Genomic DNA, 15,439 nt, shown 5'->3' on the forward strand with positions numbered 1-15,439 from the left:
TGTCCTGGGAGTTTATTTCAGATACTATGTTATGTTGATACAACTCTTTTGTCATGACACATCTATTATAACTTTTTGGGGATTTATGACGTAAGATTTCATGATATATTATGATGGTTGATATCTTTAGTATTATTTTAACAAAAAATTTTGGGTCGTATTTTAGGTCGTTTCAAGTTGGTATCAAAGCCTTGGTTTGAGGGATTCGGGCACACTTATGGGTGTGACTGAACTCAAACTAAGGAAATAGTAAAAAGTTTTTTGAAAGAAAAATGTTTTCAGAAGAATTTGAGAAGGAGACTTAAAAAGAAAAGAGTTTTGAAAATGAGAAAAGGGTGTGGTGCATGCAATCAGCCGAGCTCAAGTAAGTACTCCCAAATTACCCGTATAAGTTTATATTATGATTATCTGTTCTAGTTTCAGTAGAACAGCATGTTAGAATAGGACTAAGGATCTAAGAAGATGCCTTATGTGCCTACTATATGTGTTTTAGCTTTATGAGAATTGCATGCTAGTATTGAGTAGACAGCAGTAGGATAGCCTGTTTAGGTTAAGCATGACAGTACGAGCTTAGCATTGTATGCTAGTATAGTTTCTTGTTATGAGAATAGAGTTGCTTGATTATTTTCCTGTGTCCGAATGCTGCTTGCTTTGTGCTTTGTGGAACCGAGCGATGGGAGTTATCCATTAGGTAAATACGACACATCACATGAGATCAGGGTTGAATAATATCAGAGTGCTGGATTTGGCCCTACTGCGTAGCTCTTGTTTGAGTCCAACCGTTGTAGGAATGAGTCTTTTACTCGAAGGATTATCTGAGCCTCGTCACATGTGATGGTATTCAGGTGATGACTAATTGGCATTACAAGGAGGCCTTCAGCAGCTGAGGACTGGTCTTTGTTGAGTCAGAGATTTCCCCTAGGGCAAGCCTAGGATGAGAGTAGCAGAGATCAGTAGCAGTAGTAGTGACTTGGTGGAGTCGAGGCGGTTCTTGAGGAAAGTACGGATAGATGTGGAAGGTAGTAGGGGCCCATACTACTGGAAGCAGAGGATCTATACTGGAATCAAGAAAGGCCGAAGCGAGACCAGGAAAGCTGTAGTAGTAGCGATCCCTCGAGATATATCAGTGTTTCTGATGTTTATCCTGATGTGTTTTCAGAATGGTGGTTTTACGCCTTAGGCCAGCAGTCGGCAGTTCAGGTGCCGGGGAGGGATCAGGATCAGGCTCAGGGTTCGAGCAGTTGGATGAGCAGACTAGGGAGTTTTTCACTTCAGAGGTTACCCGTATCATACTTGATCAGACTCCTGTGATCTTCTGTTCGATCAAGGAGGGCATCTTGGAGTTGATGGATGAGAAGTTGAGCACATTTCGTGCTGAGATGGCGGCCATGATGGGGTCGTGCACACTCACCTTCAGGGAGTTCCAGGCCTGTGGAGCTCCAGACTACCATGGGGGCGCAGGACCCCATTGCGAGTACTAGGTGGTTGGCAGATGTTGCCAACGCATTCCACACTAGCAGATGTATTGAGGGGGACAAGGTTAGATTAGCATCCTGTCTTCTGAAGGACATGGCACGTGACTAGTGGGAGGAGGTTGGGTATGGTATCGGGGATGACACAACACTTGATACTATGACTTGGGTTGATTTGACCACCAGGTTCAGAGCCGAGTTTGCACCGGTTATTGAGGTGCAACAGTTAGCCAGAGAGTTTTAGGACCTTACTCAGACTACAGAGACAGTGGCGGAGATTACCGCCAAGTTCAGGGAGAGGGCTCTTCTTGTTCCTCAGTACGCAGCTGACGAGGAAATGAAGAAGGCCCGTTATCATGAGATGCTGCGGATTGATATCCGCCAGTTTGTGAGCCGATCCAGCTGTAAGATGCTGGATGATATGATTACGAGGGCTCGAGAGAGAGAGAGACTGATCTTGAGATGGTGAAGAAGAGGAAGCCGAAGGCGGCTTTGGGTACAGGGAGTTCGAGCAAGAAGCCCAAGGTTTCAGATCATAGGTCCTGAGGTCAGCAGAGCCACAGTCGGTGTGGCAAGTGTGGGAGATTGCACGATGGGGCGTGCAAGGCAGGGAGTTTCGGCTGCTACAAGTGCGGTCGGACTGGGCATATGAGCAGAGATTGTACGATTTCTACCACCGCCACCGCAACATCAGATTTGATTTGCTTCCATTGCAATCAGAGGGGACATAAAGAGTCCCAGTGCTCGAGCTTAGCAGTAGCAGGGAAGGTGTCGACACCTGCCCCTTCTACATTGAGGATTACTGATGGTCGTCGGGGTCGGGCCGAGGCGCCGGTGGTGAAGAGTAGAACTTTTCAGATGACATCAGAGGAGGCGCGAACGACTCCTGACGTGGTGACGGGTATGCATTTTCCTTTTATCTCTGCATTTATTATTGATTGTTTCTAATGTTATATGTTTGTGCATAGGGTCGTTCTTAGTGAACGACGTTTCAGCTACAATGTTATTTGATTCGGGGGCTACCCGATCATTTCTCTCCCTTGCGCTTAGCAAGAGGTTTAGCATAGCTCCTGGGGAGCTGGATTGTCCACTCGAGTTGGAGATATTCGATGATAGGACTATCAGGGTCGCGAGGGTGTATAAGGCATTCTCACTACAGTTACTTGATGAGCAGTTTTCGGTGGACCCGGTCCCTATTCCTTTGCGAGGGAACAAGGTCATAGTAGGCATGGATTGGCTGAGCCCGAATGGGGCGGTGATCGATTGCAAGTTACAGTTAGTGAGGGTTCGAACTCCCAACAGGGGAGAGTTAGTGATTCAGGGCGAGAGGCCACAGCGCGGACCAATTCTTTGTTCAACAGCGAGAGCGAGGCGTTACTTCCAGCAGGGTTGCGCAGGTTGTATCGCATATGTGATGGATACCCGGGTCAGGGGTGAGGATGTTCAGAAGACAACTTTTAGGACCTGTTATGGTCATTATGAGTTTGTGGTGATGCCGTTTGGGCTCACCAACGCTCCAACCGCGTTCATGGACCTCATGAACCGCATGTGCAGGCCGATGTTGGATCGTTCTGTGATTGTATTCATCGATGACGTCTTGGTTTATTCCAAGACTCAGGAGCAGCACAAGGAGCACCTAAGGGAGGTGCGAGAGGTCTTGAGGAGGGAGAAACTTTTCGCGAAGTTCTCCAACTACGAGTTCTGGTTGCGAGAGGTGCAGTTCCTTGGTCACCTCGTCAACCAGAAGGGTATACTGGTAGATCCAGCCAAGATAGAGGCCGTGATGCAGTGGGAGGTCCCAAAGTCTCCATCAAAGATTTAGAGCTTCCTAGGTTTGGCAGGGTATTTCAGGAGTTCTCCAAGATAGCATTTCCACTCACCCGACTAACCAAGAAGTCGGTGGTGCTTCATTGGGGGCCTGAGCAATAGGTGGCTTTCGAGACTCTCAGACAGCGATTGTGCGAGGCACCGATTCTGACCCTGCCAGAGGGTGTGGATGATTTTTTAGTCTACTGTGATGCCTTGATCACAGGTTTGGGGGCAGTGTTGATGCAGCGGGGGCATGTGATAGCTTACACCTCCAGACAGTTGAAGCCTCACGAGACAAACTATCTGACACATGATTTGGAGTTGGGGGCAGTGGTGTTCGCCCTCAAGATTTGGAGACACTACCTCTATGGGGTCCGTTGCACCATCTACATGGATCAAAAGAGTCTGAGGTACCTCATGGACCAGTCGAATCTTAACATGAGGCAGCATCGGTGGTTAGATGTGGTGAAGGATTATGACTGTGAGATCCTTTATCACTCGGGGAAGGCCAACGTAGTGGCCGACGCCCTGAGCCGCAAGGCGGCAGTGGCCCCGATCAAGGATGTATGCATGAGGATGACAATGATTACTCCATTGTTGGAGCATATCAGGGAGGCACAGGTCGAGGGCCTCAAGGAGGAGAGGCAGAAGAGTTACGCCGACAGGAGGCCTTCGGACTTGGAGTTTCAGGTGGGCGATATGGTCCTCCTGAAGGTATAACCCTGGAAGGGTGTTATCAGGTTTCAGAAGAGGGGCAAGTTGGGTCCCAGGTTCATTGGTCCTTTTAGTGGTTTGGCCTGGGTGGGTCGGGTTGCTTATCGGTTGGATCTTTCGGCAGAGCTTAGCCAGATCCATAACACTTTCCATGTTTCTTAGTTGCAAAAGTGTTTGGTGGACGAGTTAGCAGTTGTACCCTTGGAGGATATTCAGGTTGATAACAGCCTGAATTATATCGAGAGCCCAGTTGCGATCTTAGATCGGAAGACGAAGACCTTGAGGAACAAGGTGGTTTAGTTAGTGAAGGTGCAGTGGCAGCACCAAAAGGGTTCAGAGTGGACGTGGGAGTCCGAGGGGCAGATGAGGGAGCATTACCCAGAGTTATTTTTAGCAGCAACAGCAGCAGAATTCGAGGACGAAGTCTTAGATAAGTTGGAGAGAGTTGTAATGCCCCATTTGTGGTATGTAATTCAAATAAAATATTTTCATTTCTGAAGGGGTACTCGACGCGTCTGTAGCCGACTCGTCGAGTAGAGATGGGATGATCACACGTTTTGAGCTGGCTACTCGACAAGTCCATACGCTGGACTCGGTGAGTCCGCCTGTCTGGTTGAATCCCTAATTTTAAGGGTTTGCACCTTATTTAAACACACTTATGCACCCCCAACCTCACCTCTATCACTCTTAGAACATTTCCCCTGTAAACCCTAGCCCCATTGTTGAGTTTGAGTGTGCTTGTGATAGCTTGGAAGCTTTGGGAAGGAAAGAAGGTCCATAGAAGGGAAGGAAGATCCAGGAGTTAGCTTACATCTGTTCTTCATTCAGGTAATGAAGTTATGACCTTGTGCATTCCTCCATTATAACCTCCTTTATGCTTGTTATGCCTTCTTTGGAGCCTTTTATGATTCAAAACTTTAGATATGGACTCTCCTTGGATGAAAACTTCAGATCTGGACTCTCATTGCATTCTAGAAGTGTAAAGTTTTAGTTATGGTCGTGATTGAGGTCCCTCTAGAGCTTGGAACCCCATTAAGAGCTTAGGGTTGGCATTTGAAGCCTTTAAAGCCATGCATGCACGTAAAGTTTGCAACTATACGTGATAAGCATACCCTAGAAGCTTGGATATGTGATTTGGAGCCGCTGCATGGCTCAAATAAGGTCTGTATGGAAAAGGGACTGAATGGACTCGGCGAGTCGCAAGCTTGACTTGGCGAGTCATATGAAGATAGCTGTGGACTCGATGAGTTGGATAAGCAACTCGGCGAGTCCGATGAAGATTGCCTTAGACTCAACGAGTTGTTCATACAACTCGGCGAGTCAGATGAGTTTTCCTAAGAAAAGTAGTGTTTGAGTGAAATAGCTTCATTCCTTCTTAGTTACACATAAAGTTAGCAACTTTACGTGTTCAGATGGTTCCAGGGGCTCAGATCTACAAGTTAGATGCTCTGGAATGGTTTGGAATTCAATTGTATGGGATCTGCATGACCGGACTCGGCGAGTTGTTCTTCGGACTCGACAAGTCGAGTCGCGAGTCCCCGGTTTTTCTTCGACCTGTGAGTTCAGGGTGAGTGGGAAAGGGACTCGGTGAGTTAAAGTCAGAGTTAGTAAATGAGGGACTCAGTGAGTCTGCGCCCTGAATCGGCGAGTCCAGTCAACTGGAAGTTGACTTTGACCAGGGGTAAAATAGTCATCTTACCCTGAGGGTATTTGTAAGTAACTAATCTAGTGTTTTTGGGATTTGTAGCCGGACAGTTCCGGAGCAGCGGTCAGCCACTTTTAGAGTTAGCATCTCAGCAGCCAGCATTACGAGGTGAGTTTTCCTTCAAGTAGGAACGGGTCTACAGCCACAATGCCGGCCTGTTTAGTTAGCAGAAGTTCTGGACCTCGATCCGATGCAGTAGTTAGAATGCTTGATGTCTTTGTGATTCAAGCATGTATTTGTGCTTTGTGTTCTAGAATTCGGTCCGATGAAGTATGAAGTATATGTGTTCATGCTAGTTGAGATGTTTATGCTATGTTATGTTCAGTCAGTTCCAGAATTTGATCCGATGTAGTCAGTTCCGGACTTCGGTCCGATGCAGTTAGTTCTGGACTTCGGTCCGATGCAGTTTCTGGATTTCAGTCCGATGTAGAGGGCGAGGCCCTGGTTAGTTTCCGGACTTCTGTCCGATGCAGTTCCGGACTTCGGTCCGATGTAGAGGGCAAGGCCCTGGTTAGTTCCGGACTTTGGTCCGATGTAGTTTTCGGACTTCGGTCTGATGCAGTGGGCAAGGCCCAATATGTGCTTTATATGTTATTGTATGGTATGTGGTAGTTTGGGGGAGCTTACTAAGCTTTCTGCTTACAGTTTCAGTTTTGGTTTCAGGTACTTCCGCAAGCAAAGGGAAGAGCTCCGGATGATGGCATTGCAAACACCACAGTTTCAGCTTTTGTCCTGGGAGTTTATTTCAGATACTATGTTATGTTGATACAGCTCTTTTGTGATGACATATCTATTATAACTTTTTGGGGATTTATGACGTACGATTTCATGATATATTATGATGGTTGATATCTTTAGTATTATTTTAACAAAAATTTTTGGGTCGTATTTTGGGTCATTTCAATACACCTTTTCTTAGATAGCTCACATGTGTGTCTAAACAATTTTAGAAATTACAGCAATAATTCTCAAATGTTTAGACCTTTTCCATTTCTCACAATTCGAACTATGAAGAGGGATGTTATAATCATAATCAAATTCGAGAATGCAAATAACACAATTGCTATCTCCTTAAAATCTACTTAGTGAAAGCGTTTCCTCACAATCATTTTCATGAATCGGAGAGAAACCTTATGACACTTAGATTTAATGGTGTATGTGTTCCTATCCATGTGAATTTTTCATAACCATAATCACAAGACAAGGTTAGTGACAAATCCAAACCCATATGGACTGAACATGTTTAATCTTAATTTCTTGCCACCTGGTAGCACAAGGGCCTACCATTGCTTCCAAGTTGTTATGCAAAAAATTGATAACTCATAGAACTCACATGCATAGTCAAGTTCAACTGGAATGAGCACAGAAATAAGAATCTCTGTTGAGTCCATTTGTGTTGCATCATGGGCCTTACGTTTTGCATCCGGAATAGGCCTGTCTATCCGTGATTATCTAGATTAGCTATTAGGGTTATACTATATATATATATATATATATATATATATATATATATATATATATATATATATATATATATATATATATATATATATATATATTCATGCATGTATGCATAATACGATGTTGATTATCACGTTCATTGTTTGTAACCCTAAACACCTCTACAGTCAAAGTTCTTAATCGAGCTCTTCTGAGGTGTTGAAGTTTAATCATACGACATATTCAAAGCCATACTCATGTTCTTATTTACAGTCATAACTGTTTGCTTGCATAGAATCTAACGATCCTAATAGAACTTTGTTCTAACAATTGGTATCAGAGCAGGAGACTGTGTGATCAATACACATTCCTTCTGTATTCAAAATTCCTTAAGGTTTCCGCTTTTATCGTATAAATAGAAGCCGTCTTCTTTGTTTCAACCGCAATTCTGTTTCAGATAAAACCCTAATCTCTAGTTTACAGGTTTGATTCTAGCAGCTCACCATGTCTCACGAAGATTCGCAAACAAATCCCATCAACATCTCAAACAACATTGGATCTACAACCAGGATACCCATACTCTATACTCAAGACTATGAAGTATGGGCGCATCACTTTGAAGACTACGTGGTTGGATATGAAGATAATGGCTATCTCATATGGGAAGCTATAACACTTGGACTGTTTGTTCATTCGGGAACGAACACGACTATTAAGTCCCAAAAGGAATATAACAAGCTGGTGGCGGATGTAGAGAAGATGCCACAGGATGAGAAAGACAAGTTGCTGTGTAACGTGAAGGCCATGAGAATGATACGATTCGCCTTGCATTCTAACACTTTTCGATTGGTTAGTTCATGCACGACGGCCAAAGAAATCTGGGATAGGTTGAAAGAACTTCATTCAACTGATGAAGATCTGGAACACTCCATTCAAACCTTGCTGCTGTCAGAATTTGGAGTTTTTGAACAGAAACCAGAGGAGAAACTCATACAAACTTTCGATCGGTTCAATCATCTTCTAAGTAAGATGATCAAGCATGGAATAGAAAGAAAGTTAATTAAGTAGAAGGTGACTTTTATGAATGGGCTGAGACCGGAATGGATGGCTGTGGTTTCTACTGTGAAAGCGCATGAACAGTTCAAGTCTTACTCGCTAGCGAAACTTGTGGGAATACTTAAGTCCCATGAAAGTGTAGTAACCAAAGAAGCGAAAGTGGTTTCTGGTGTGGGTTCTCTGGCTCTTATCTCAAAAGGAAAATTATTGCAGAAGAAGAAGAATAGTCTGATATGTCTGAGTGTGACCTTACAAGCGAGGAGTATGCTATGATGGTCACCAATCCAAAGAAGTTTGCAAGAAGAAAATTTCCTGTCAACAAGAACTGAAACTGACAGGGAAGTTACAACTCATAGAAGGTGAAGGATGAGGCGACAATCTCCTCTCAAAAGGATGAAGATAAGAAGGAGATCAAGCTTGCAGGAGACTCAGGATACGACTGCAATTACTGTCACGGCAAGAACCACTTTGACAAAAGATTGCATGTTAAGAAAATTGGATGAGAAAAGAGATGGTGAAGATGATGAGGCGTACTATATGCGCAAGTTGGAAGAGATCAAGAAAAAGAAGGCGACTAACAGTTCTATGAATGCCTTGATTGTGCAGAAGAATGCTGATGAAGACGAGTTCGGTGACATTGAAGTTTGGTCCACCGAATCTAAAGATGAAGAGGTGAGAAAGCCCACTCATGGAAAGGCTTATGTGGCAAAGGAAGTAGGTTTGGCTGGAAAGTGTTTAATTGTCACAATTGGTTCATCAATCGAAAGTGTAAGTGAGGAACCGAACCTTACTGAAAACAAGTGTGTTGCAGCGAAGCCAGTTACTGAGAAGATCAACGACTGCGATCGGTTGATCAAAAAGGTACAATCCATCCTAGAATCACTTAAAGTTCCAATAACAGATTATGTAGAAGGATTAAATGAATTAAAACTCAAATTTTCTAACTTAAGTGGGAGTCTTATACAAACTCGCTTAGCGAATTCTAACCTAACTGACCAACTCAGCAAGGTGTCTTCAAAAAGTGAGTAGAGAAGGATGTGGATTGAGCTGAAGGAGGCGGAGTTAATTAGGGCTAGGGATGAAAGTATTTATTTGCAAAGAGACAATCTAAAGTTTTTAAAACAATGGAATGTTTTTTGTTTAATTGCTAAGCGTTTATATACTAATATTGCTCAATTGCATTTAAGTTGTGAGATAGGAAATAAAATTCATAAGATGATTTTGCCCTTTCTTGAATTTAAGGAAGATGAGGTCATAGCAGATTGTGAATCAGAAGTGTCATCAGAAGAGACATCCATGTCTTACAAAATTGGACTGGACAAAATAGAAACCTTCATTGATTCTAAGGAACACAAATGTATGCTAAAAGATATTTTAGATAAAAATGATAGGTTGAAAATTAAGTCAGACACTATTCAATCATTTGACCAATCCAATGCCAAATTAACTTCTGATAATAAAATGGACTTAGAAAATACGTCTGAATTTGATGAGGAAAGTGAGATGAGTGAGATCTCAGTAGAAGACATGGTTAATTGCTCTGAGTTTATGAAAAGCGAAACCGAGAATGAGAAACCCCTAATTTTTTAAAATTCGGTTGAATTCGCTCGCCTATGAAAAGACAAGAAACATAAACTCAAAGAAAAGGCTATGGTTTATCAAAAGGTTCAAACTGTGCCAAATCAGGTTTATGCAGTAACAGGGGTCACTCTGAAGCAGACGTCAGAATTAAGAATCATGGTCGACAAAGATAATGATGAACGGTGCGACGACTACTTCTGGTCAGCTCCTATTGATAATGCAGACGAAACCGTAGGCTTGTCTGAGCAGACTTCTTAGAGGGTTAAAGGAAGATACGTTGCTGAACCCATAAACAAACCCTCGAGTTTTGACAAACCAAGAACAAGTGGAACCAAAGAAATCCATGAAGAACCAAAGGAAGAACCGAAAGTTCCAGCCAAAACAACCGAAACTCAAAAAGAGAAGTCAAAGGCCGGCTTCAATATCCACAAATCGCAGAAGGAGCTAGCTGAACAAAAACGCTTAAGAAATCAAATATATGCAAAGAATCTGAATGAGCGAAAAAGTCATTGGAAATCTCAAAATCCCAACTATGACCCTCCTAAGAGAGAATCAACGGAAAAAGGAAAGGAAAAACTAAAGGAAAATTTTAGTCCAAATTCCTACTATTTCAAGTCCCAAAACTAACAGTCTAGTTTCGGTCCTAAACCTAGTTTCGGTCCCTCTAACTCCCAATGCAAAACGAGCTCTGTGGAGGATATCAAAGGAAAGGGAAAGCTAACATCAGATTCTAATTTCCATGATAAGAAGTCATCAGTTAATCCTAGGAATCAAAAGAAATATAATAAACTATCTAACCAACAAACTAATGCACTAAACTTTAAACAAGATAAAACTAAAATCAAGATGTATACCATTAAAAGAAAAGATCAAACCACTTTAGTATAAAGAACATATTTGGTTGATATTTCTACTGCAATTCCTTTTTCTCTGAAAAACTCACCAGGACCCAAGAGAATTTGGGTTCCTAAATCTGCTTGAATTTGTAGGTAATCAATGACGAGCAGTTTGATGATGAATGGTATATAGACAGTGGCTGCTCGCGTCACATGACAGGAAGGAAGGAAGAGCTGAGGGAGTTTCGGTCCCTGAAAGATGGTGGGTGTGTAAAGTATGGAAATAACTCCTATGGAACAATCAAGGGATACAGTATGATAACAAATGGAGATTTCTTGATTCGAAAAGTGGCTTATGTGAAAGGATTGCAGCATAACCTCATCAGCGTCTCACAATTAGTTGTGGGAACAGGTCTGAAAGTATCATTTGCTGATGAGGGCTCAGAGATAATTGAGAAACAATCCAAGAAGGTTCTGTTGAAATCTGAACGCAAGGGAGAGATGTACCCTTTAAATCTCAACCCAATACGAGGAAAACCATCAATATGTTTGTTGTCAAAGGCAAATACAGATGAAAGCTGGTTGTGGCATCGACGATTATCGCACCTGAACTTCAAAGACATTAATAAGTTGGTGCTTGGTGATCACGTACGAGGACTTCCTCTTCTCAAGTTCGACAAGGAACATCTGTGCGCAACATGTGAAATGGGAAAACAAAGCAGAAAGAGCCACCCTACACGAATGAATACAAAGATTATTGAAGCACTTGAACTCTTGCACATCGACTTATGTGGACCTTCGGCAATAGAAAGCTTCGGTGGTAGTAAGTACATTCTTGTTATTGTCGATGATTTTTCACGCTTCACCTGGGTTTTCTTTCTTAAGCAGAAATCAGATGCAACTCCCAAGTTGAAGACATTTATCAAGAAAGTGGAAGTGCAGCTAAGGAAGACGATGAGGAATATCATAAGTGACAATGGTCTGGAATTCAAGAATAACGATTTTGAGAGCTTTCTGGCTGACAAGGGGATAACTCACAATTTTTCGGCCCTTTATACACCACAACCGAATGGGATTGTTGAAAGACGAAACCGTTCTTTATGTGAGGAAGCCAGAACTATGCTTAGTTTCGCTTCACTTCCATTATATTTCTGGGCTGATGCTGTTGCAACCGCGTGCTACACTCAGAATCGGTCCTTTCTCAACAAGAGATTCTCAATTACTCCATATGAGATCTTAAACAATCGAAAGCCAAATGTCAAATTTTTCCACATATGCGGTTCAAGGTGCTTTATTTTCAATTCAAAAGAGAACCGAAATAAGTTTGACGTCAAAGCCAGTGAGGGAATCTTTCTGGGTTATTCACTAACATCAAAAGCATACAGAGTGTTGAATAAACGCTCCAAACAAATTGAAGAAACCTACTACGTCACCTTTGACGATAATTAAATGAAGAAAGTGCAAAGAAGTGAAAGTGACTTAGGTGAAATATTTCCAGAGTCTGGACAAGTCTCGGTTCCAATATCCAACTTGTTTAAAGAATAGATGCGGCTGTTTGATGAACCATAGAAAGCGAAAAACTCAGAGGCGAATGCAGCAAATAACAAGATTGATAATCTCAAAAAGGTGATAGATGAAGATGCCAAAGAAATGGAAAGTAAACCTTCCAAATCGACAGGTGGTCTATCCTCATATGACTCTCCAAGCAACGGCTTAAAGTTCAAGGGGGAGAGTTCAACTACACCAAAGGCAACTGAAGTATCTTTCGAGGGGGAGAATCCAATTCCGTCCCCAACTAATAAAAATCCAGGCGAAGGGGAAAGTATTGATCTGATACCACCCAACAATAGTCCAATCGAGGGGGAGAATCCGACTCCCACAGAGGATGCAAACTTTGATGCTGCCACAGGATACACTTCGCCAGTTGAGGGGGAGAAAGAGAATGCAACTGCCGAAGGCGAGGATGATCAATCAGAATTTGAAGTAGAGGTGAATGCTGAATTAGATCCAACATATGATCCAAACTATCCTCTGTTAGTAAAATGGACCAAGGACCATCCCAAAGCATAGATTATTGGTGAATCTTTTGAGAAAGTTCTTACTCGTTCTCAATTGAAAGTGAAACAAACTGCATTATTCTCTAAAGTTGAATTTTGTATGTTTAATTCGTTTATTTCCAAGGTTGAACCGAAAACTGTAAATGCTGCACTTGATCATTCTGATTGGGTCCAAGCAATGCGAGATGAGCTTTATGAGTTCGAACGCAACTGAGTGTGGAGGCTGATTCCCACACCAAAGGATGCTTCTATGGTTGGCTTGAAATGGGTCTTTAGAAATAAATTGGATAAAGAGGGGAATGTCATTCGCAACAAGGCTCGGTTGGTAGTGAAAGGATATTGCCAAGAGGAAGGGATAGATTATGAGGAAACCTTCGCTCCAGTAGCTAGGTTAGAATCAGTAAGAATCTTCTTGGCATATGCTGCTCATAAAAACTTCGAAGTTTTCCAAATGGATGTCAAGTGTGCCTTCATGAATGGAGAATTAAAAGAAACTGTCTATGTTGAGCAACCACCCGGGTTTGTGAATGAGAAATTCCCTGATCATTGCTATGTGCTGGATGAAGCTGTCTATGGATTAAAGCAAGCACCAAGGGCCTGATATGAAACCTTAACTCGCTTTTTGAAAATGTCAAAATTTAAAGAAGGTTTGGTTGACCCAACCTTCTTCCGAAAGAAAGAAGGCGAACATCTAATGATTGTTCAGATTTATATTGATGATATCATCTTCGGCTCTACGAATCCTAGCTTAACAGCTGAATTCAGGAAGTTGAAGGAGACGAAATTTGAAATGAGCGCAATGGGTCCAATTAATTTTTTCCTTGGTTTAAATATTAGACAGGGACCAGAAGGTATATTTATCAACCAGGAGGCCTACACAAAAAACTTACTGACGAAATTCGGTATGACGGGTGACTCAAAAATGAAGGTTCCTATGGCATTTGGTACTAAGTTAACACCATCTATGGAAAAACATGTTGTCGACATAACACTATATCGTTAAATGATAGGGTCCCTTATGTATCTAAAAGCTAGTAGACCAGATATTATGTTTTCTGTTTGTTATTGTGTTAGGTTTCAAGCTAATCCAAGAGAACCTTACATGGTGGCAGTGAAGAATATATTCTGTTACCTGAAGCGAACTTCATCTCTCGGTCTTGGTATCCTGCAAGATCTGGATTCTTCATTCAATCTTTTTCTGATGCTGATCTTGGAGGATGTGGTCTAGATCGAAAGAGCACTACAGGTGGATGCCAATTTCTTGATGGAAAACTTGTTAGCTGGCAGTCCAAGAAGCAAACCTGTGTGTCACTTTCAACAGCTGAAGCTGAGTATATAGCTGCATCGTCTTGCACTTCTCAAGTAATATGGATTCAAAGTCAACTGAGAGATTACAGGCTGAGTATGAAGAAGATTCCTCTCTATTGTGATTCAGAAAGTGCAATAAGGATTTGTCACAATCCAGTGCAACACTCAAAAACTAATCACATTGCACTTAGATATCATTTCATCAAGGATCATGTAGAAGATGGGAACGTGGAAGTACACTTTGTTCGATCCTCTGATCAACTTGTTGACATATTAACGAAGACCTTACCTAAAGCAAGTTTCAATAAAATTTTACAAGGTCTGGGAATGATGGAAGCAGAGTCGGTACCGAATCCTCAAATCTTGCGCTAAAAATTTAAATAGGCGAAATGGAGCTAATGCTCGGTCTATTTCGACTCCAAAATTTTCGGGAACCGAAATGAACCGATCGCTCGGTCTATTTCGGCTTTGGAATTTTAAGGAACCGAAATGAACCAACTGCTCAGTCTATTTCGGCTCATTAATTTTTGGGAACCAAAATGAACCGACCGCTCGGTCCATTTCGGATTTGGAATTTTAAGGAACCGAAATGAACCGAACACTCGGTCTATTTCGCTTCACTCCTTAAAGATAAGGTTTCAGTTGTATATTCTGTATTTTCTATAATCTCTATTCTTTTAACTACTTTCTGTTTTTATTATTTTTCAGAAAACTTCAAAAATTCCAAAAATATTTTCTCTTTCTGTTTTTATTCTTTTTCAGAAAACTTCAAAAATTCTAATTTTTTTGTTTGTTTGCTTGTTTTGTTTGTGTGGTGTGTTTGTTTTCTCTTTCTTTGAATTAGGTCACAAGTGTACCAGTATAACAGAATTTGGAGCTAAGGAAGGTACAATCTTTTACGTAAGAACTAGTTAAGAGTCCCTAGAAGCATGCTGTTATATGTTGACCAATGCCTCTACGACTTAGAGCAAGGACTTAATGATTCGATCTATACCTATCGTATCTTCCCAATCAGGCTATTAACATCAACTCAATCTAGAGCTACCTTACTCTTATCATATGAGTTAAGAGTTTATTTGCTTATTCATGTCTTTATAGAAGAAGGTACTTTCGGTTCTTTAGCCATCCTCCTTACATTCTCCATTAACATTCGGTTCACCACTATAACCATTTAGACTCTTGGTCCTTACCACTGAGGTTTATGGTTGCATAAAATCTGTGTTTGTGATCTTAGATACGTATACCACGTGCTGAGTGAAACCCAGAATCCAACACCTATAATGAATTAACGGTGAATCATTACATTCAAGCTCTTACTGGTTACCTATTGAAATCTTATTTTTATTTTTGAGTGATCTTTTATGAATTTGTCTAACACCAAGGCTTTTCTTCCCATAAAGATCCAGTTTATTTTTGTTTTTTAAGATTTCTATCACTTCTTTAGTTATTATAATATATTTC

At 41.7% G+C, this 15,439-nt stretch overlaps 1 protein-coding gene across 1 annotated transcript; it reads left to right on the top strand.

The window, feature by feature from the left end:
• The first annotated feature begins 10,928 nt into the window (after nt 1-10,928).
• LOC111915537 (uncharacterized) lies at nt 10,929-12,884 on the top strand. Its single transcript, XM_023911191.1, has 4 exons — nt 10,929-11,174; nt 11,502-11,777; nt 12,183-12,650; nt 12,795-12,884. Exons 1-4 carry the CDS (start codon nt 10,929-10,931, stop codon nt 12,882-12,884), a joined length of 1,080 nt encoding a protein of 359 aa, XP_023766959.1.
• Nucleotides 12,885-15,439: the final 2,555 nt, after the last annotated feature.

This window comes from Lactuca sativa, chromosome 5 (assembly GCF_002870075.4).
Source record: "Lactuca sativa cultivar Salinas chromosome 5, Lsat_Salinas_v11, whole genome shotgun sequence".
Taxonomy (NCBI): domain Eukaryota; kingdom Viridiplantae; phylum Streptophyta; class Magnoliopsida; order Asterales; family Asteraceae; genus Lactuca; species Lactuca sativa.

What these genes read in the sequence shown, in the direction of transcription:
- LOC111915537 (XM_023911191.1), top strand. Translation starts at nt 10,929, where the DNA reads ATGATAACAAATGGAGATTTCTTGATTCGAAAAGTGGCTTATGTGAAA. An exon ending in TATATTTCTGGGCTGATGCT is followed by an intron (nt 11,778 to 12,182) that starts GTTGCAACCGCG and finishes GATGAACCATAG; the next exon opens with AAAGCGAAAAACTCAGAGGC. An exon ending in ATCCAAACTATCCTCTGTTA is followed by an intron (nt 12,651 to 12,794) that starts GTAAAATGGACC and finishes TTTATTTCCAAG; the next exon opens with GTTGAACCGAAAACTGTAAA.